Raw genomic sequence first — 23875 nt, 5'->3', positions numbered from 1 at the left:
GTAGAGTCATCCATGTGTTACCACATTCCCATGTCAATAAAACAGAGACTTTTCAATATTTTACTCCAAAATGTATTTTCAGCATAGTTGAACATAATATCTAAAAGGTTTTGTCCTACTTGATATCAATTTCTGTCGAGAACCGCATGTTTTGAATGCTTGCGGAAAGCTTAAAAAAATGGAAGTCCGTTTCAAGTCCATGTCTAACCAAGCAGTAATTGGACATTTTTCCCCTAAAAATTTTTATCTCCCCAAATTTTCTTATACATGTTAAAGTGCTTATAAATACCTGCTCAAATATGTATAATACATGCATATAAGTTACTCTGCTTACATGACAGAGACTGTTAAACACAAAATGTGTCCACATCTTACCGCCTGATTGGACTCTGTAGTTGTTTGTGGTGAATAAGGACTCATGATACATCTGCTGCGAGTGCTCATATTTTTAAAGGTAAACTCAAAACCTATCTTTTAAGTTTAGCTTTTAATTAAACTCTTACTTTTTAACATTACTTTACTCTGTTGCTTTTATTTTTATTTTCTATTTGAAACTGCAGGACAGTGGGGGGTTTGATGTAAAGCACTTTGTGTGCATATAACATGTATAAAGAAGTGCTATACAAATAAAGTTTGATTGATTGATTGATTGATTGATTGATTGATTGATTGATCTTGCATTCATCCATTTCAGTCAGAAAACCCACATTTGAACATTTTATTGCAGCAGGATACATTTAGAGTTTGGTATCTAGGCCCTGGGAGCATTACTCTACGCAGATAGTTTCACATGTGGCTATTATAGAGTGATGAATAAGTATATTATTACACAGCCTTTAGGTGGATGCTGGTGGTGGTGGTGGTGGTGGGGGGGGGGGTTTAATGCTCTGGAAGCAGTGATGCATTGCAGTGGCATGGATGTGTCAGAGAGAGATTCTTGCAGTTTTGATAGATCACCATAATCAAAGGTGTGGTTAATGTCTGGAGATGGAGCATGTCAGTGCCGTCAGTGACTGAACCAACACCAAATCATCATGATTCATGCAGTTACTAAGCTACAGTTAAGCTAACTCTAACCGTATAATTAAATATTTTCCATTATTTGGACATGAATAGTAGTAAAAGCAGACCTTTGACTTCACAGTCATGGAAGGAGCTGGCACCCTCCCGCTTGGTGCTCAGTCCTCCTCCACATGGGAAGCACAGAGTCCTTCCTAAGTCTGGCTGGTAAGTACCCTGAGGGCACGGCTGACAAGGTTTGAACCCATCGTTGGAGAAGTATCCTGTCGAGCACTGGCCTGAACACACAACGGAGGAACACTTAAGACATCATCCCTTCACTAGACGACAAACACATTTTAACTAGTGGACTTTGTATTACCTGCACAGGAGGAGATATTCCGTGCTCCAACGGGCCCGTGGCCATCACTGCCAGGACAGAGGTCACAGGCCAGCTGCCCCTCCTTCTCCTGGAAAGTGCCAGGTGGACACTGGACACAACGCTCCTGTTCACCGTGGTAGTACGACCCTGGCAAACATCTGACTGAGAGAATATCCACAACGAGTCCAGTCAGAGATGAGCACACCGATGAAATATGCTTTTAAAGAGCTTATGATTAATGATTACGGAAAAAATTAAAAGTGAACAAAAAAAGTATGTGAAAGAGATTAAACAAACAAGAAAATTAAACAATGCAATTATTTTGATCGCTACTCGTGAATTCACCTTTATTTCCTTCCTTCACTTTAAAAAACACCATGATCTCCTCTTTGATTTTCAGTTTTTTTGCAACTCTACTCTTTCTGAAGACCTTGTTCACATCACTTCGTGTTTCTGGAAATGTAAAAGTGTTTCTGGTTCTGTTCCTGCTCTTACCACATCGGCCACTGTCTCTCTCCCAGCCAGGGCCACAGTTTTCCTGAGGCGGAGCCGCTTGGGGGAGTTTCTGAGCCACCTCATATTCCAGGCCTGCAACTCGGATCAGGAAGCGTTCCTGGTTGATGGATTTCTTTAGAGCCTTGATATACGTCTTAACCTGCTTCTCCATTCGTTGTCTAAGGCAGCTGAGGTTGCAACTCCCTAGTAAGGTGTGAATAAAACATAGTGTGTATCAGTAACAAGTAAACAACACAACATCAAAAGCAGTACTTGTGCTTGGGGGATATGCAGTGAATTTATTTATACCAATGGTTGGGAGGGATTCATGTGACCACTAGGAGTACTGAGTCACTCTGCTGGTCTCCTATGGTGAGGAAAATTAACACCACCAGCATCAGAAAGTGTTAGAAAGTGACCAGATGGGATGAGAACCGATAAGAACCTCTTTTATAGTCAAAGAAAGAGACAAAGTGAAAAAGCTGAAAGCACTGGACACAGCTCTAAATGAAAAGAATGGAGTTTGATGTTGAAATCAATGTTTCTTCTACACTGCTGAGTTTGATTCTGAGGCTTATGAAGGTATAAAAGTTATTATGTGATGTTATTATCTTTGCAAAGTCAGTTTGTTGATCCATGGTTCAGCTTAAACTGTGACAGTTCTGATCTTGGTTGGGAGATTCCAAACAGATCTTTCATCCGGTTATTGACAACACAATGAGAACAAACAAAAATAGAGGTGATTTGTGGTTTTACTGCGGCTGTTTTCTGTCTAAAACCAGAACTAACAGAGCTATTATGTAAACAATGGGCTGACACAGCAGATGAAGATTATAAGACATACTGTTATTTTGACCAGATGTCAAAATAAGCGGTTATGAGTTTTAGCTTGAAGAAGAAAACTTGATGATCCCATAACACAGATGTGTGTAAACAATGCTTTGTACTTTATTCAGTGAATGATATAGTCTGTGGATACATAGTGTTGATTTATTTGTGGTTTCGGTAGCTTTAAGTGTGTTCTAGTATGTGACTTCCCCCTGCTGTTGAGACGTTGGAATATCAATAATACATATAACCCCTTTAAGATTGCAATAAAGCATTTTCAATTATGATATCTGACCTGTAGTGTCTCCAGGTTTGACCTCGGCTTCCAGTTCCAAAGTAATACGTGTTACTTCTTTATTAGAAGGGTTTCGTGCACGACGTCCTTTTGCTTTCTTGGAGGAATCACATTTGAGATTCACAAATGTGACCAAGCAGTTGCTGCAGGGTTGGCCCCCTCCTGTGGACACATGACGTCATAGTGTGTAAGGTTACACATTGTACAGTACACGTTTACCTAACATTACCTTCATAATGATTCGTTTTAGTTATTAATGCTTAGATCTGTGGACTCAAAGGTAGGATAACATTTCAGTTCAACTCTAAACACTTTATTTGTCTCAAAGGAACAAGAGTAGTACAGAAAACAGAAAATGTCAAACAACTGTACATCAAAACATTTTAGAAGAAATGAGATGGGTGAAAATTATTGCAAATGTAACTGTAGGTGTTGTGATGATAATGGGATGGAATTGGCCCATTAGATTTAGTGCAAAACAACCGCAAGTGGTGTAGATAAAGGGTGGGGAAGCAAAATTTACAATGAACATTTAGTTGTTTTTTCTCAGCAGGCACTACGTCAATTGTTTTGAAACCAAACATATATTGATGTCATAATCATACCTAACACTATTATCTATACCTTTTCAGAAACTTTTGCCCATATGAGTAATCAGGAAAGCAAACGTCAAAGAGTGTGTGATTTGCTGAATGCACTCGTCACACCAAAGGAGATTTCAAAAATAGTTGGAGTGTCCATAAAGACTGTTTATAATGTAAAGAAGAGAATGACTATGAGCAAAACCATTACGAGAAAGTCTGGAAGATACTATTAAAGAAGAATGGGAGAAGTTGTCACCCGAATATTTGAGGAACACTTGCGCAAGTTTCAGGAAGCGTGTGAAGGCAGTTATTGAGAAAGAAGGAGGACACATAGAATAAAAACATTTTCTATGATGTCAATTTTCTTGTGGCAAATAAATTCTCATGACTTTCAATAAACTAATTGGTCATACACTGTCTTTCAATCCCTGCCTCAAAATATTGTAAATTTTGCTTCCCCACCCTGTAGAATAAATAACTGTACAAAATTTTGTATAAAAAAAAGCTAAGAAGGTAAAAATACTAGCAATCAATAATACTGTTAACTGCCAATATTGTATCATGCACAGCCCCAACAAATACAGATCTGACAGACCTGGTCCTAGTGTCCGTCCTCTGTCCTCCGTTCTGCCAGTCAGCTTTGGGTGCAGATGACATTTGGCGTTTTTAATCTTGAAAGAAGCCGTCTGCTTCACTGGAGGGGCCAGAGTCTCTACAGACAAAAACAGCAAAGTGGGTACACACACACTGGAAACTGCTAGAGACAGACCAGACTGATGATTAGTGACTAATTAGACACATCGAGATGGCAGCGAACCTATGCAGCTCTGACTACTGCTGGAGTTGAGTCTGGAGGGGGAGGCCTTTCCTCTGAGGATGGGGATACCACAGCTCACTGAGTAGCTGTTATCCGACTCTGCCAAAGATCAGAAGCAAATTGGGTTTGTGAAATGGTTTTGATGACATAGACGTGCAGATATGTTCTGATGGTTTGTGATGTGATGTACCTGCAAGATAGTGAGCCTTGGAGGCACAGGTTAGAGAGCAGCTCTCTTTTTTGCCCATCTTGCTACAGGTCAGAGTGGCCTTTGGTGCAACAAGTCCAGGAGGACATTTCACCAACTCTGAGAAAATTTTTAACCAAAAAGAAAACGACACAAAATGTTAAGAAATCAGCCATTTTCTAGCTCAGGGATGTCAAACTCCTTTTATTTCAGGGGTGACATCCAGCCTATATGACCTCAAATGGGCCGTACCAGTAAAAAAATAGCATAATAACCTATAAATAATGTTAACTCCAAACTTTTCTCTTTGTAAAATCACATTATGAGAAGGTTTACATCTACAAACTATTCTTTAAAAAAGTGAGTTACATGAACAACCACGAACAACCTGAAATTAATATGAAAAATAAGTGCAATTTTAACAACATTATGTCTCAGCTTATCATTTAAACATATGCATAACAACCTTCAGATTCCAGTGGATGTATACAGTCATGAAACATTTAGTAACAGGCATAGTTTTGTTAAAACTGCACTTATTTTTTCCAATAAATTTCAGGTTGTACATGGCTGTTAAGATTATTCACATTTTTTGCAAAATAATAGATTATTAAACTAAATAGTTTCATGTAATTTAACTTTTTTACACTTAAACAAATCTAAAAATTTGGAGTTGTCATTATTTATAGGTAATTATTGTACTATTTTATTAACCTGACCCACGTATCATCAAACTGGGCGGAGTTTGACACCTTTGATTGTTAATATTTTCAATATAATTTTTGCATTTCACAAACTCATCCAGCTGGATTGGACCTGTTTTGGGCCACACCACTAAAATAATGGCACAATAACCTATAAGTAATGTTAACTCCAAACTTTTGTCTTTGTAAAATTACATTATGAGAAGGTTTACATCTACAAACTAGCCTTTAAAAAAGTGAGTTACATGAACAACCACGAACAACCTGACATTAATATGAAAAATAAGTCCAATTTTAACAACATTATGTCTCAGCTTATCATTTAAACATATGCATAACAACTTACAGATTCCAATGGATGTATACAGTCATGAAACATTAAGTAACAGGCATAGTTTTGTTAAAACTGCACTTATTTTTTCAAGCACATTTCAGGTTGTACATGGCTGCTCAGGTTATTCACATTTTTTGCAAAAAGATAGATTATTAAACTAAATAGTTTCATGTAATTTAATTTTTTTACACTTAAACAAATAGAAAAATTTGGAGTTGTCATCATTTATAGGTGATTATTCTATTATTTTACTGATCCGACCCACTTGACATCAACTTGGGCTGAGTTTGACACCTTTGATTGTTAATATCTTCAGTATAATTTTTGCATTTCACAAACTCATCCCACTGGATTGGATCCTGTGGTGGACCAGTTTTGTCTCACAAGTCATATGTTTGAAACCCCTGTTCTAGTCAGTTGTGGCTCATGAAAAGAGGACACAGAGCTCACTATGCTTTAAATGCGTGTCTGTACATTGGCCACAAGAGGGCACTGCTGCTACATACCAATGCAGTCTTTCCTGTTCCAGTGTAGCTTATATCCAGGTGGACAGGTACACTCGTAGCTCCCCAGAGTGTTAATGCAGCCATATTTACAGCCCCCACGATTTATGCTGCATTCATCAATATCTGGAAAACATGTAGTACCATATGCACATTAAGAGGACCCAGACATGCAAAAGAGAGATACAAAGACTCTAAACATCAAAACACATGAGGGAGAGAGAAGCTTTTCGATGACAGAGAGAACATTTGAAAGCAATGTGGTCAATCTGAAACAATCTGGAGTCAATTTTGTTGAATTCAATAAAAGAGAAACCGGACTATTAAGAAAAAATACACTTGACAGCTGCAAATGAGGAGTTCCTGTGAGGTCAGCTCGATACATCCTGCCGGAGCGTCACATTCATGGAAGATTAATGTGTTTGTGTGTAAACAGAAGTAATTCCTCGTTTTGATGTCACCACATTCAATTTCATGGTCGAAACTTCAACGGGGGAAAACTCGCGGCAGGGAATAAATTATGATCACCTTTCCAAGCACACACCAAGCGAAAGCCAGTAAAAGCACCCAGGAACCAGATGCAAGCTGGTTGTGATAGACGCCAGACTGAAAATTAGTTTAGTGTTTAAAGCCGAGGATGCGGTAGGCTGCGGACAAGTGGTGGAGACATCAGGAAAGAGACAGAGATAATGGCAGTGATTGATGATCTGGCCCACTGATATGAAATGCTCTTCCTTGTCTCATTCAATTATTCACCATGAATAAAAACAGTCTGCATGCCTCTGCACTCCCAAGAGAGGATGATGACTTCATCAACTCTTCTCCACCAATGTGTAGCCAGTGTCGCTTGGAAATGTTGTGAAAGATGTGCTGCTTATCCTCTGCATCAAAGCACTCAATTTAAAGGACAAAGAAGTTTAATGAATATTTGATGGAAACTGAGCTCATCTGCCAGCGACTGTTGTTATGACTTCTTTGTTCCTCCCATACTTGGTGTGTAACCAAATAGATCAATGCTGACCTTTTATCACATCTCTTTAGTCTTTTTCTTTCGTGCGCACTCATAAAAACAATCCAACCGAGACATGCAAGGAACGGAAAGGACAGAACAAAATGACAAATTGACATTTAGTCTCAGCAACATTTTTGTGATGGTTGACTTCATTGCGACATGGTCATCTTCAAGTTTAAGTCAATTTCGCAGATGTAGCGCCAGTAGTTACAAGTGACTTGCAGTGCCATCATAATAATAGTTTTTAAATGGAAAAAAAAAAAAACAACCTGGACTTTTTCTTTTTTACCTTAAACCAAAAACAGTGCATTTCTGTCACTGCTGGCTCACTCAGATTCAGAATTTTAAAAATACATACAATGTACTATTTAGTCACAACTGCTTTGAGTGTGTTTTCTTACCAGATAAGCAAAAATGAGGGGATTGTTTGGCTAGCTGAGAGGCAGAATGGCTGCATATACTCTCACTTGGGAGGAATGCTGTCAGGCCTCAGTACAATGCCTGACAGCAGGTCACTGACCTAATTGGGTTTGTTTAGGGTGAGTCTATTGTTAAACACTGAGCAGAGCTTTCTGGATTGTTTGGCAGCTATATTTCGGTTGATAAACTGCACGGGGAACAACATAACCTTGGTTATGGCGAGTAGTGAGAAAGTACAACAGGGAGCACCATAAATCTCTGGGGTTATCTAACACTTCCGACAACGCCGATGAAAAGAGAGGGGAAATCATTCATCACTGGCTCTCTCAACAATGGTATAGAGAGTCATTTACACCACACCATCTCCTCCTCTCTGCTGCTCAGCGTGGCCTGATCACAGTCCATCATGAGAGTAAAAGCCTTACAAATCCAATTCTGGTGCTTTTCTTCCTCGAACTGACAGCTAATATTACTTCGTATGTGTGGAATGGAGCTCATGAACCTATTAAACCCATATGAAACATCCTGCACTACATTATGTGATTTGAAAAATATATGCAGGTAATGGAAAAAATGAAAGCACTTTACAATATAGCACAGTCCAGCTTCATCATGTAACCCTCTCTTGGTTTTAACATTATTTGGAGCTCAAAGAGAATGTATTTTGTAGTAGTTTTGTAGTTTATAACATTGCATAAAGCCCTTAAACATTTTTTTGTCCAAATTTGGTATGTATCAAATGCACATGCGCTGTCGTGTTAGTGCAGACCTCATGAGCACATTCTGTATGTGTACATGTTAGAGTTCACAAATCTCTTTCCTTATTTTACATTCTGTTGAAACATTCCTGATCAGTAGACCTGTCAAACAACAGAAGAAAGAAAACAGTGCGAATCATTGCGAAGCTATGTATTTTGAGTTCGTATGCTGTCTCTCTGTCTCTCTCTGTCTCTCTCTGTCTCTCCCACAACTACTGTGAGGCCCTGAGGCACTGGAGACAGCAGCAGATTTTAACTGGTGATACACACTCCATCAAAGGGCAGCCGCACCACCCTGATGTGCTCTGGCGGGCCTCCTGCTGCCTGCCAGGCAGATCTGACACACCCCCACACACCTTCTAACACCAAAGGCTGTTTCTACTATCTCCACCACACCAGAGTACAGTAGGTACCTGTTAAAGTTTGGTGAATGCAGTCATACTCCATCTTACTCCAAGGACCATAACCAAGTTTTTTCATGTTTTAGTCCATTAACTACAGCAAAAATCGCCTACACTTTACATTACTGCCAAGTTTTCAGATTGATTTCCTGCCTTCCAGGCAGCCACCTGTTTCAGCTCATTTCAGTACATTCAAAAATCAACTTGCAGAGACTTAAAACTGTTCTGAAATAGGTAATCAATCAAAGTGGGCCTTTAGTTACATTTAGTTTTTGTCAAAGAACACAGAAGAGTGCAAGGACATTTCTGTTGTGGATGTTTTCAAGGACACTTTGAAATCCAAATTTGAAAACTTTTTGTTTAGCTGTGAAATCTCACATTGCACTGAATGTATCACCACAGCAAGGTTATTATCGTTAACGAAAACTAACGAAATGACGAAAACGAGAACTGTAAAAACATTTTCGTTAACTGAAACAAAAAAAAAAACTAGAATTAAAAGAAAAAAAATTATAACTAACTGAAACTGTATCGTGTGCTTACAAAACTACCTAAAATGTATAAAAATTATGGATAAAATTCCCTTCGTTTTCGTCTTTGTCAATGTCAGATTGATATGAAGTGGATTAATTTTGCTCGAGCAATTTTAGCTAGCGGCACTTCATGGTCCGTCACTTCTCGTCACTTGTCGTTTACAGTCAGCTTTTTGGCCCCACTCTACCTGGAAACATGGAGACTAAAGTTGGGAGAAAGCAGCAGAGTCCTGTCTGGGATTTATTTAAATACGACAGTGAAGAAGATAAAAGATACAAAGAAACTAAAACTTAACTAAAACTAAGCATTTAGAAAATAAGGAAAACTAATAAAAACTAGCAAACCTGCTCTAAAAACTAATTAAAACTAACTGAATTAGAGAAAAAAAAGTCAAAACTAAATAAAACTAAACTATAATGAAAAATCCAAAACTATTATAACCTTGCACCACAGAGGCCTTTCATCAGCACAATCAAAAAATGAAACAAATAACTACAACTTGCAAAAAAACCCCAAACCATTAAATACACTATGATGTATTTGCTATCAAGAGGAGTCTTACTAAATTGTTCTTATTGTGGTACAAAACAATAAATCAGGTACTCTCGGGAAGGTAGGACACTGGACTAAAAACATAACTCTGCTTTGGGAATTGATCCACATTTATCTAAAGTGTTTTAAATGCCTTAATTAATCAGTTAAACATAAACCTCTGCTATGGCCGGCACAGATACACATTGTAGTGTTTTATGTTATGTGTCAGTAAAAAAATGTAAGTAATATTAATAAAATCTTATTATGTTGTGACCTGCCAGTGATGCAAGCAAATAATGCAGAGTTAATAAAAAGGTGTGAGAGGTAGTAGAGGAGGGATGGATGGGTTTATAGGAGACAGGGTGTGAGGAGTGAGGGGGTGGGGGGGTGTTGACTCACCTCCACAGTGTGCCAGGCCGTAGAGAACGTAACCTTTATGACAAAGGCACTGGAAACTGCCGGCAGAGTTGACACAAAAGTGGTCACAGGCACGGTCAAAAGAGCACTCATCAATGTCTGTATAGAAAGAGAAACATGTAGTTAGAAATTTCAAACAGACCAACAAATTACAGCAAAGATGTTTCAATTTTCAACCAGGACTGACGTGTCCTCAGATCACAGCATATTTCCCCTGTTTTTTTTTTTTTTTCTTTTGTATTGTATTCATTTTCTGTCACAAATTGCAATGGGTCAAATCACATGTCACAACAAAAAATAAAAAATAAAAAAAAAACATCCTTTGAAAAGACGTCATTTTCTGTTTGGTACTTGGTATCGTGGGTGACCTCCTGCAGTCATCCAGTTTTCCATTTCGATGCACTGAAATGGAATTTTGGAAATAACAAGCAGCCACAGTAGGAGTCAAAAGAAAGTCTGTGCTTCACCTGATAATAGGGCTGAGGAGGTTTTTCACTCCACATTGAATCTGACAATCATTTTCCTCCTTGTCTCTTCACCGTATCACCGTTGTCACAGGGTTTCTCTGTTTAGATTTGACATTATATGGGTATTATGTGAGCAATATTCAGAAGTTTAATATTTTTAATTTAGTTTAGGTAAATGTTTCTCTGTTTAAGTTACACCGTCTGCCTTGTCTGTGGTTTCTTCGTCTCATATTTTGGAGGTTTTCTGCTCTCTTACACGTACATCCTGATAAGTCTGTTAAATATCACGGGTCCGAAGACCATCTGAAGTGATACTTTAAGCCACAGGAGGTAGATAACATTTGGTTTTAATATCATCAAGGTTTCTTTTAATGTCAGCAGTAATCTGTGTCAAGCCCACGCAGCACATGCAGATGTGAAAATGGGAAAGTGCTACAAGTACGTGGATGTCTAATTGGCCAATTAAAAAAAAAAAAAAAAAAATCCCACGAATATTACTATTTCATCCGCTACATCTGAAACTCCTATGGGTTACGACGCAGCGCCAAGCACCATCAAACACAAGATGCAGGTATTTCACATCCATTACAGGACTTCAGTTAAATAATGGGTTACCAGAGGAGACAAAGACGACAGACTGATAAATATCTGTAGCACTCAACTCGTATTCACACCAGGCATAATCTTTCATAAGCACAGCTGAACTCTGTGCAGACCAGTCTTTGAGGTTAACACTTGGCAGACATTTTATTAAGGCACCAAAAAGATGAAAATGTTATGAAATTAAAAGCTTATTAAGTGATCAGTTTACAAAGGGCACAGACACATTGGAGGGAATCCACAGGTTCATGTTCAAAAGCCTGAAAACCCCTAAAATGGTGATACTCACATGAATCATCACAGAGATCAAATTTTGGTGATCAAATTTTGTCACGTCTTGTACAACCAGGAGACTCCTATTTGAAATTATTCATAAAAAGTGGCATACTAAGCAAAAGATTTACTTTACTCAGCACACTTTTAAGCAAAGCGTTTAAAAACCCTCAGGGAATTAGGTGTGGTGACTGATTTTCCTCCTCCAAAAATGTTGCAATAAGTAACGCCAGAGGCTGATCTGTAACTTATCATTATATAATTTTGTGTTATGCTATGTAAAGGTGTCTGGGACTGCTACAACCCTAATTTACTAGACAGCTAAGGTAAGGCATGGAGTAGGTGGGCAGGACTGCATCATTAGTAGTTGCACATGCAGGGGAAAATAGGAGTAAAATGTGGAGTAAGTGCATTTATCCAGAGGAAGCACGAAATTCTATAACAAAAATGGGTGAAACTGATTAAACTGAACAAAGAAAAAAGGTCATTATATAATAAGGTCAACGAAGAAAACATGGGATTTGTTGACGGCATCTCCCCAAATGCCCTCATGTGGATTAAGGAGTGAGTAGGAGTCATTCTGAAGATGGAGGTATGTTGACAAGGGCTCTGCAGACAAGCCCCATCCTGACTTACGGGCTATGGTCCACTGGCAGCTGGGAAACACCATGACTGTTTAAACCAAGATAAACTCAGAGTTCAGTTTACACATCTCAACACCTCACAAGGAGAGAAAATGTCCATACAAGTGTAACTGATGTCACTTGTCTAGACCTATGATCACACTGCTGAACTGCCAGAAAAGAAGATGAATTACAATGTGAATCAAATACAGATCGGCTGGACCCACTGGAGAAGAAATAACAGGCAATTTCAGAAGGCTGGTCAACCCATGTTAGGAAAAGACTGTCTTTAGAACAAGGATAACCAATTTGCTTCGTCTAGAGCACCTTATGAAAAGGCCAGGTACCAGTGAAAGCAGCTATATGTAGTATTTTTACCCATAAGGACATAGTGTTACTTTTGTGGCAGTTCACAAATACATTTTTCTCCATATTTAACCTTCTTTAACCCTTTCATGCATAAATCAAGAATTTTTTGTGTGTTTTTATTCCTCCTAAGGCATGAAAAAAAAAACACTGCACTTGATTTTTTTTTTTTTATGAACCGATTTTTCATGGAATTGCAAAAATATCCATTCAGCTGGACACCATGCGTTTAATTTTTGAAGCAAAGAAACATGTATTTACTAATAAACTGTGTGAAAACTATGAAAAAAATGTTTTAAAATGCTGCTAATCTGATGTTTTGTCACATTTGAACATACTCTAATATTAGTTATTACTCACTTTATGAAGATAATATGCAAAAAAAAAACACCGTTTAAAAAAACAAACAAACTGTTAATTACAGTCTCATAACAATAACAAGGAACTGATTTACACTCAAACATGTTCCTGCAGATCAAGTTTATCAAGAACAGCAAAGTTACGGCAATGCTATGAATTGCAGTGTACGGGATGATGCATTTAAGCGTCCACTGTGTTGGCTGATATGGAACTAAAACAAACCATCCATGAATACACAGGGTGACACAAAAAAACAGGAACTTTTTAACAATCCAATAAAACCAAGAGTGATGGAAGAAAAATATTTTATTCATAGCAATTGAAACCTTAAAACATGCCATTTAAGAAACAATGATGGAATTTTCATTTTTTTTAAATTACAGGGTGACCCAAAAAAACGGGAATTTTTGAAGTGCGTATTGGCAGACATGAGCAAGTGGCAGCACTGCGAGACAGTGACCTTGAGCAAGTAAACACACCCCCATTTTAGTAACCATTGGTGGCTGTGCGAGAATTGTTCGGTAACTGTGTGATCTCAAGATTCGGTAACGTTCCCTGGCCCCCTAGATCGCCAGATTTGTCCGTTTGTGATTTTTTTCTTGTGGGGCTATCTCAAGAGTAAAGTGTACACGACTCGACCAAGAACTCCGGATGAGTTAAAACAGAGAATTCAGGATGAAATTCACAGTATCCCAGCTGAGATGTTGCAGCGGTCAATGAGGAATCTCAACAGCAGATTTCAAGAATGCATTCGTACAGGAGGACGCCATCTACAGGAAGTAATTTTAAAAAAATGAAAATTCCATCATTGTTTCTTAAATGGCATGTTTTAAGGTTTCAATTACTATGAATAAAATATTTTTCTTTCATCACTCTTGGTTTTATTGGATTGTTAAAAAGTTCCCGTTTTTTTTGTGTCACCCTGTATAAGAGAACAGCTTTGAATAAATGTCCACTGTAGTGACCAGTATGCATGAAAGGGTTAAGTGATTTATCACCATTTATTGTAATATTATCTTATGTATTTTGTGTCTTTTCAGTGAAAATCTGGTATTTTCCTACACTTAATTTACTAATCATGTAGATGTTCATAAAAGCTAAGAGTAAAGTTAAGGGTTATTATATCAGAAACAGAGAAAATGAAGATCTGTCATTAACTGAACATAAACCAAGTGTCTCCATCCACTGTAATTTATCAAACTCCATGGGTTTTACTAGTGAATCAATGTTGTAGAAGATGATGGTGTTTCTACGGTAACTACGGAGCCTCTAAACATCCAAATAGGTCATACCTGATGACCATGAAAAGACTACAAACTGCATTTTACACCAATTATTTACACATATTGATAAGATTAGTAGATCAACAGGTATTAACAGTTTACATCAGTTTGGGTAGACGGTGGATGTTTGGGTCTTTATAGGTTAAAAGATGAAAAAAATAATTATGAGTATCAGAGTGGTTAGAACAGTGGTTTCCAACCTTTTTTTGGCTCATGACTATATTTTAACATCACAAATTTCTGGCGACCCCAGACGTTAAAAACGAAGACTTTAATTTATTTGTTTTTGATCATGTAATAGTTTGCTATGCTAAATTGCAAATAAACATTAATTTTAGACGACATTTAGTCTATATAATGTATATTATTATGGACGGAGGCAGAAAAGTCAGGTGTAGATTACTACACAAAGTCAGAATTTTATTTTCCTTGGTCAGGATATGTACAGTCAGTCCAGCTTGGATTTCCAAGGCTGACAATTAATACTGAACAAACAAGAACTCAAACTATGAATTATGACAGAGCTGCAGCATTTGAAACTGACCACAATGAACATTTGAAAGATAAACAGTACCACAGTGCTGCAGTTTCAGCTTCAGAATCATGTCATGTCTTTTATGTATTGTGACTGTCTCTCTCAACTCACCATATATTTTTATTAGTAAGTTTTTATTTCTATTTTTATCAATTACTAGAAATCTCAGGCAACCCAGCAACCTGGGGTCCCGACCCAAAGACTGAAAAACACTGGGTTAGAATACAGAGTTCTGAGTTATGAATGTGACTCTCCAACAGTATGAGGATTGTTCTATAGTGATAAAGAAAATGAATCAGCTCTACTTAAAGATCTCTTTTTGCCATCTAGTGTATCACTAAAAGACAACCAAAGGTCAGAAACAAAGTTGTACATATTTGTGACTGGGTCGTATATGGAATATGAGTAGATAATTGAATCCAACACTCAGCTCTGTAAACCCCCTGCCTTTGTCTGTATCTGCTGAACTGATCTTTTATTTCTAAAACACTTGGATGAAAAGTCTGTGTCAAAACACCTGAGATATATGCCACATAAGCCCAATAAATAAATGTAATGTGATTTGGCTTGGAAGTACAATATGTGCTTCATTTCATACAGGCATGTCAGAGGTGTCAGTGTATTCTAATGTGAAGGTGTATATTGAATTTATGCACAGCCATGGACCGACATGTGACTGTGAATGTATGTGACCGCCCGAGGGAGTAGAATATGATGGTTCACATTCTCAAACATTCTCAAGAAATAACTTTCAGTGTCATTTCCACCACTGGACACAGCTCTAAATGAAAAGAATAGATGATGCTGAAATTGTAGCATTTCTTCCACACTCCAGTTTGATTATGAAGCTCACAAAAGTATAAACTAACTATGCTATGTTACTATGGTTACTGCTGTGTGCTGATACACGGGTTCAGACTAAACAGACCTGTAGTGCAGCTATTGACATAAACTAACAGAAAATAGAATTGATTTTTGGTTTTACTGTGGCTGTTTTCTGTCTAGAACAGAGCTAAGCTAATAGAGAAATAATGTCAATTATGAGCTGATGTAGCACGTAAAGATTATAAGACAGCGTTATTTTGACAGTGATCGAAGAAAATCTGATGATATCATTGTACAGATGCGTCTATAAATTGAGCTTCCCATTTTATTCAGTGAGTGATACAGTCTGTGGAAGCATAGCATTAATATAATGGTGATTTTAGTAGCAGAGTTAAACATCCCCATAGTGTCTGGAATGTCAACATAAAAAATATTAACTGGTAATAAACAATATTTATTGGATAAAACCAACAAACAAACATTAGAAATTAAACTTATTTTAGGACCTTAACTGATTAAGTCGATGAAATGATAAACAAAGACTGATATTTGGCCTGTATGGCAGATAAATCAGATTTTTCACTGAATTTAAGAGCTACAACAGAATTTTAGTTGTAAAATGTCTGGTAGCATTTGAATAAAAAAATAGCTATTTGTTGTCTTTTGACTTAAAAATAAAAAAAATAATAAAAATAAAAAAAATTGACCCTGAGTTTTGACATTCTAAACACTAAACATGTTGATGTACGAGGGATGTTCAATGAGTTCATGGCCTCACCCAGAAATACTGGTTGTTATAATACAGGATGTTACATTCTTTCGTGATGGGATAGTGATGCTTGAACATCGATGGACCAAGTGCATTGCTGTAAATGGAGATTATGTGGAAAAATAAAATATAAATTTTCAGTCTGTGTTGTTCTGTTCTGGGTGAGGCCATGAACTTATTGAACGGCCCTCGTATTTTATGCTACTAGCGTGTTGACCCATGGGAAACCACGGGTCATATTAATACCGACACCTAGGGACTGAAGTTAGTAAATGCATCGTTTCTGTTTTTAATTTCATTTCCCATCATGCAGCATGGTACTGTGCTTCCGGTCAACCGAGCAACATGATTTCTAAGGCTATTGTATTCCAAAATGACTAATACCTCCCAAAATATTGGTCCTATCAACTTGCCAAGATATTTAATGTGGAGATGGGACTATTACTCAAATGTAGGTACCAAATGGGCCAGTTAAAAATGTCTCAATTTCACACAGAGATGCTGTGAGACCCTCCAGTATTATGATATAGATTGTTTTACAGAGATTTGTACTGAACCGTCAAACAAGCCTGTGATCGTGGACCTCCGAGATGAAACTTGGACCACTATGAGCACCACTGTAGCCTTGAGTCTGCCCTCAAAGCTTAATTCCAATACACTGTAAATTGGATCTTAGCTCTGTTCACTAGGCCACATAGTGAACTGTAAATAACGCAGTACACATGGATGAAGCTTTTAATAAAACAACCATTATCTGCTTCACTACCTGCTGGCAAGTCAATCAAAAAACAAATTAAAAAAAAAAAGACTGTTGTTTTCCTAAGCGAGTAGAGGAATGATGTCTGATGCTCATCCAGCAATACCATTCCCACACTGATGTAGAAGGGTCAAAACACAGTAATGTCCCATCAGAGAGCAAACTTTAATTGACTGTAATTCCAACATTTATTTCAATATAAAGTAGCTCCTTGTTTTGGATAATCCTCTATGGTCCAACTAAAGTAAAAATGAATTTAAATGTAAAAATGTGGGTCATTTAGAAACACTAATCTGTCAAATTGTCTCTAAAATGTCCCGTCAGAGATTTCAAATACCGTGTTTTGACCCTGAAATAGATTATAAATGAACTGACATACAGTACTACGTAAAAGTACTACATCAATGTTAGGTTTGTTGGTTTGGTAAAGTTATAATGTCTACATATTTCTCAGTTTGTGCATTAAGATACAATCTGGATATATAGGAAGTATGAAAACAAACGTTTCAGGGAAAAAAACTGCTTCTATAAACCAAAGTGGTAGTATTTAGTGTGACCTCCCTTTGCAGTCAACATGTCTTCAACCCTTTTGTCTAGACAATATAAGATTCATGGCGTCAATGTTCTGATGTTTTATACCAGGTTTCACTACATCAATCATATCAATGTCAGATGTTTTTAAGTGTTTGTGCTGCTTCTTGTCATGGGGTCAGGGGTCACACTAAATAATCACTATAACCTTTACAACCCATTTAGTTCAGTTTTTTGTGTGTCTTTTAAGACTGTGCACATATTCCTTGTACTTTCCTGTTGTATATGAAGAAAACAGAATAAGAAATAAATATTTATGCTAATTTCAACCATGCAAAAACAACAAAGCTACAGGTGGACTAAGGTTTTTGCACAGTACTGTACATGGTTATGTTTTTCTGAGTTTTCCATTTCTTGATACACATTTCAGACTAGATATCAGTCAAACTAAGGCAGGTCTGACTTTCAACGTGGATCTTTAGTGTAGCTACTGAGGAAAAAAGAAACACATACATATAAGTCACACTCCTGTAGAGTTTTTTTTCTACTTTGACTGTTTTCTTGCTAAGACCTGAGCTAGGCTAAAACTAAAAGAGTGTTAATAAAAACTCAATTCTGATGCAGCATGTGAAGATTACAAGACAGCGGTGTTATGGCGACCATCTGTCTGAGTTCATCCTTGAAGGAGAAAAGCTGACACTTAACACAGGCACTGAAAATGATAAACTTCACACTTTTTTAATGAGTCACAGGTCTAGTGTTAATTTAGTACCTCCTGCTGTAGATGACAAAGTTCATTTTTAGTTTCAAAATATTGTTATGACCCTGGGTCATAATTTGTCTATTTATATGTATATATGTTTTCTGTTTAGTGTGTGTGTGTGTTCTCCCCCGTCCTGTAAGTGTGCTGTGCCCTTTTGTGTCTGTTTGTTGCAGGTTGCTGATTGGTGGAGCATGATTGCCCAGCCCTTTAAAAATGGCCCTGGAGCTTCTGTCCTCGCTAGCTCTCGCTTCCTGCCAGCTCTCAACCCTGTGTTCGTGTGTGTGACTGTCAGTCTTCATGTGCTCTTGAAAAATCCGATTGTTTGTATTTGTAAATAGTTTTTTTGTTAAATTGAACCTTTTTCTGGTAGGGGAGGTCGGCTCTTTTGTTTTCCCGTTTTCTCCTGTTTTTGGTTAGGTAGTTAGGTAAGTTTTCTGTATTTTATTTCTTGCATTTATTTTGGATTAGGTAAATTAGTTTAAACTAGAAGAGATTTTGTTTGTTGTTTTAGCCGCTCCCTCCCCTAACCCTTCCTTAGTTGTTGAACAAAATACTGATAATAAATATTGTGAATTTTAGTTTTTGACTGACGTGTGTGCTTGGGAGCTGGGAGGGGTCAAAGTTGAGCACGTTATGTTCGCCCTGGTAAACCCCTAGGCCGGGGCGTAACAATATCAAGTAATGCCTTGATCCCATTTATTGTCAGCGTGAATTAGAAAATGGTCATTGGTATGGGAAGCCTTTGAGATCCAATTTTGCTGAGATGACTGCATGAATATGAACCTAAAATCTTCTGAAGGAAACATGTTTTTGTGTTTTTACTTATTTTTATTTATACATTGATTCTTTATTTTAAAATCCTGTATGACAAGACAATAATGAACTGCTGTAAATGTTTTGTTTTTGTTTTTTTGTTTTTTTATACCCACTCTCTGGATGTATATAGTTTGTGTATCAATAAAGATATATTCTATTCTATTCTATCTGATTTTTCAGTGTTTGTAAAAACTTAAATTCTTTTAATAAAAAGGGAATTTAAAAAAAAGAAAAAAGGTCATTGGACCAGTCGGCACATTACCTCAAGCTTCAAGTTAAGTGTCCCTGCTCTGTAGGTTCTACTTGAAGTAGTCGTATGTAGGATTGTGGCCAAAACTGGTACTGCAATCACATTCAAAATACTGTAGAGCAGGGGTGTCAAACTCATTTTCGTTCAGGGGCCACATTCAGGTAAATTTGGTCTGAAGTGGGCCGAACTAGTAAAATAATAACATAATAATAAATAAATAATGTCAACTCCAAACTTTTCTCTATGTTTTACAGTGAAAAAAGTAAAATTACATTATGAAAATGTTTACATCTACAAACTAACCCTTCAAACAATGTGAATAACATAAATAAACTGAAATTTTTTTTTTAATTTTAACACTATTATGCTTTAGTTTATCATTTCCACATGTACATTATAGTGTACAGATCACAGTGGATCTACAGATACACAAAATATTTAGTAACAGGTGGAATATTATTAAAATTGCACTTACTCGTAAGACATTTCAGGTTGTTGATATTTGTTCAGGTTATTCAGATTTTTTGCGAAACTATGCTTTGTTTTAGTGTAAATACATAAAAACATTTACATTTACAAAGAGAAAAAATAGGAGTTGTGAGTATTTATAGGTTATTATGAGATTGAATTGGTCTGAATGTGGAACCTGAACTAAAATGATTGTTAATATCTTAGTGTAATTTTTGCATCCTACTATAATGCACGTTCTGAGTCTGGCATCTGATCGATGTTGCAGCACGGGAGGGCATTTGCACACAATGCCGCTGTTGCACCATAGGAGGGCGTTTTAACCACGGGTACAATGCCGCTAGTTTCACAAATTCATCCCAGGGGTCAGACTGGACCCTTTGGCGGGCCAGATTTGGCCCCCAGGCCGCATGTTTGACACCTGTGCTGTAGAGCGTGGCATCCCCTTCCCCTCCCCCCAGACCAGGGGTTGCCAGATCCACCATGAGCATCTACTACAAGGAGCTACCATGGCAAGCGATGAGTCCTACACCAGGCCCAGGTGAAGAGACCGCGGGAGAGCTGGCATCGGTCTTCAAATTCTTCTCCACTTTCAGCTGTCTCCATCTTTCAAAAGCATCTCCTAAGCACCTGCTACTCTCTTTCACATTTTTTGGTCATGTTCAAGTCTAAATGCATTCTGATCTTCAATATTTGAAGCGTATTCAGCAATTTCAGGTCTGACCACTGACCCCTGCCCTTTTATCTGACTTTTTGGCGTACCGTTAGAAGATCTCGCTCTACAAAGGCCACGATTAAATAGTATAGCCTACTCCTCCCTTTTAGCACGGCAACTAATTCTTTTAAATTAGAAGAATGACAAAACCCCCTCCTTTGGCAGATGGATATGTGATGTCATGTTTTTCCTTAAAATTGAAAAGATTAGATACACATTGAATGGATCAATGGGGAAGTTTCTTATGTAGAACAGCTGACAATGCACCTTAACTCTGGATAATGTGTGCTGTATACAAAAATATTGGGTAATTACATAGTGGAACTCTTTCATTTTTAATTTTTTTATTTTAATTTTTTGGTTTGTTTTTGTGGCATCTTCTACCTCTGCTATATGTCGCAGTGTTTGTCTTACTTTTTGTATGTTTGAAAAACATAGATAAAAAAAAAGCATCTCCAATACATATCCTTGTTTTGTTTCTCACTTTGTCACGACGTATTTGGGAACAATAAGAGGCCTTTTAGGTTTAGTAACATCAGACATTTATGATCGGAAATGTTCCAGCTGCAGCTCAGTGGGAACTGCAAACCCGGATCCCGAAACGCTACTGACTTCATGATCGGGAGATAGGTGATGGGTGGAGCATCAGACAAAAACACAGTATGACAATATAAACAGTGCACTGCAAAGATCAAAATCTTACCAAGTGCATTTTTCTCATTTCTAGTCAAAATATCTCATCACACTTAAAATAAGACATAATCACCTAAAGAGTAACTTGTAAGTGAGATATAAGAACTTATTTTTAGACAATAGATCTTGAAAATCTTATTTTCACAAATCTAAACGAGACAATTTTCACTTGTTCCACTGGCAGATTTTTTTGCTTAACCCTCTGGTATCCCGTCCAGCAAGGCCCTTACTAAGCACCAAGTGTGCCTTTTTCGCACACTTATGGAATAATGTCAAAAAAATTTCATACAGTTTGTTTTTTATTATTTTACACATTTTTCTTTTTCATCAACTTGAGCCGTAAATAAAAATACCAAATACTCAATAATTGTCACATTTTTTATCCCTTTAAATGCCGTGTTTGTATTGTAAACAAACCATTTTTTTTCGGATGCAAAAAACAAAAAAAAAAAAAATGTTTTTTTCAATATACTACATAAAAAGTGGATCACATATTATTTGATTTTTGCAGCCTGGCATATGTCAGTGATTAACTCCAACATTGGTTAATTTGAATTATTATTTTTGGCGCTAGGTCAAATGTTCAAAAATACGAGCATCTGTCACTAAGTGTGTGTAAAATGCACACCTATAAATCAAACAATATTATAACATCAAATATATATATCAAATATTATATATTGATTTATTTTTCTGCTCTAATTTGATTTTATTTTTGTAAATCAAGGTCAGCCCTAATCATACATATCAAATGGAAGAAATAGTGCATTTTAGGCACACTTGGGAGACAGATGCTAGTCTTGTAATTTTCTTTTGTTTACAATGTGCAAATTTTAGTTGGTGGCCAGAATTTTAAAGATCATGCAAAAATGAACAACTTTTGAATTCAAACCTTATTTAAATTGTGAAAAATAATATGAAGTTTTTTAAAACAAAGTGCAAAGTGTGCCTAAAAGGCGCACCTGGATACCGGAGGGTTAATTCAAGATTTATTTTGCTTAAGTCAAGCAAAAAAAATATCTGCCAATGGAACAAGTGAAAATTATCTTGGTAAGATTTCTTGAAATATGATTTTCAAGAACTATTGTCTGTACTCTTTAGGTGATTATGTCTTATTTTAAGTGTGATGAGATATTTTGACATGAAATGAGAAAAATACACTTGGTGAGATTTTGATTTTTGCAGTGTATTTGTGGGCTGCCACTTGATTTTTCAAATGTGAATATTCTGACTGGACTACTACTGTCAGTGATATCAGTATTTGAAATGAACATGATTCCTTAATGTCTGGTGACATTCCGGGCCATTTTATGATTACTTGGAACATAACTCTTACACACAGCTCCTTTAAGAAATAGACCTTATCAAGAATTTATCTACACTAATGAGGCCAAAAATATAGAACAAGACACTCGCGGTCATTTATTAAAACAAGAAAAATTCTTCTCACCACCATCATATTTTGTCAAAAGAGAGAATATGCATGACTGCATTCCACTAATGCTAAGTGAGAAAAATATGAACTGACCCTTTCACCTGTATTGAAAGACATCCTGCTTTCATTCCAAGTTCCAGGCGAGGGAGGGATGATCAGTGTGTGAGAAAAATGACAGGAATGAAAAGCGAGGCTAAGGAGCAGACAGGTGACTCAGTCGTTGTGAGTGTGTGTGAGCCTGGCAATACCTCACTCAACAGGAGGTGAGCTTTATCACATTTCTTCTTTCCAGACAAAACATGCAGCTCTAAACAAGGACAACACTGTTCCAAAGTTGTTCCTGAGCACCCAAACAGCACATGGCAGAGTTGGCTAAGGCACGGTGCCACAACAAACACGCTGCAATTTACATTCCGTCATGCACTGACCACATTTTCTCAGTTATCTATGTTATTTTGGCAAAATCAACTTTTCATTGTTTAGCAGAATAATGACAGAAAGGAATCCCACCAAAAATAGGTTTGAAGTGACAAGAAAGTGGCTGCAAAACACAATGAAACACTGTATATTTTCACTGACCACATATGATGTTTGTGTACTGCGTGCAGAGTGGTGCGATTCAATGCTGCAATTCTAAGCCCATTGCATGACATTGATGTGTACCAGGCTGGATATTGATTGACCACATCAATAAAAGAAGAGAATAAAAAAATAGCTTGTCATCTGTTTTTCCACTCAGAGCGAGGCTGAGCTCAGATCCGCAGTTCTAGCCTGCTTGTCTTCTTTCACCAGATGTTTCTGCATCGGCTTGATTTATCCAAAAAAGCAGAGGTTTTAGACTCGGTGCTTTAATTCCCCACACCTGTGTTCTGCCATGGCAAACTCTTTTCTATTTGTTCTGTAGCTAGTCGACCCAGCTCCTGCTGAGCGATGGCTACCACCAAATATAACAGACAAACAAGTCAGAGAGGCCTGGTTTGGCTTCTCTGCAGGCAGACATTTCTAAGAGCATATTTTGTGCCGCAATGAGGACATTTCTACTTTGTCATTCCTTTTTGTCTGAGCATTAAAATTCATGATCTAACATACCACTTTAGAAAAAAAAAAGCACATTTTGGGGAAGTAATCCAGAGAAATAGTTG

The 23875-nt window shown here is 37.2% G+C and overlaps 1 protein-coding gene across 3 annotated transcripts in view; it reads right to left on the bottom strand.

Annotated features, from left to right (window-relative positions):
* The window catches only part of scube3 (signal peptide, CUB domain, EGF-like 3), an 82304-nt gene that overhangs the window by 6456 nt on the left and 51973 nt on the right, over positions 1–23875 (bottom strand). For all 3 annotated transcript variants that reach the window (XM_030139237.1, XM_030139238.1, XM_030139239.1), the window contains 9 exons: positions 10187–10303; positions 6132–6254; positions 4591–4707; positions 4401–4499; positions 4179–4295; positions 3000–3161; positions 1877–2080; positions 1382–1543; positions 1131–1298 (listed from right to left, as the gene is read on the bottom strand). In XM_030139237.1, the coding sequence (XP_029995097.1) occupies positions 1131–1298; positions 1382–1543; positions 1877–2080; positions 3000–3161; positions 4179–4295; positions 4401–4499; positions 4591–4707; positions 6132–6254; positions 10187–10303 (1269 nt within the window). The remainder of the gene's footprint in view (positions 1–1130; positions 1299–1381; positions 1544–1876; positions 2081–2999; positions 3162–4178; positions 4296–4400; positions 4500–4590; positions 4708–6131; positions 6255–10186; positions 10304–23875) is intronic.

This window comes from Sphaeramia orbicularis, chromosome 7 (genome assembly GCF_902148855.1).
Source record: "Sphaeramia orbicularis chromosome 7, fSphaOr1.1, whole genome shotgun sequence".
In the NCBI taxonomy this organism is placed as follows: Eukaryota; Metazoa; Chordata; class Actinopteri; order Kurtiformes; family Apogonidae; genus Sphaeramia; species Sphaeramia orbicularis.
The sequence above is the reverse complement of the archived record's forward strand: the minus strand, read 5'-3'. Positions and strand labels throughout refer to the sequence as shown.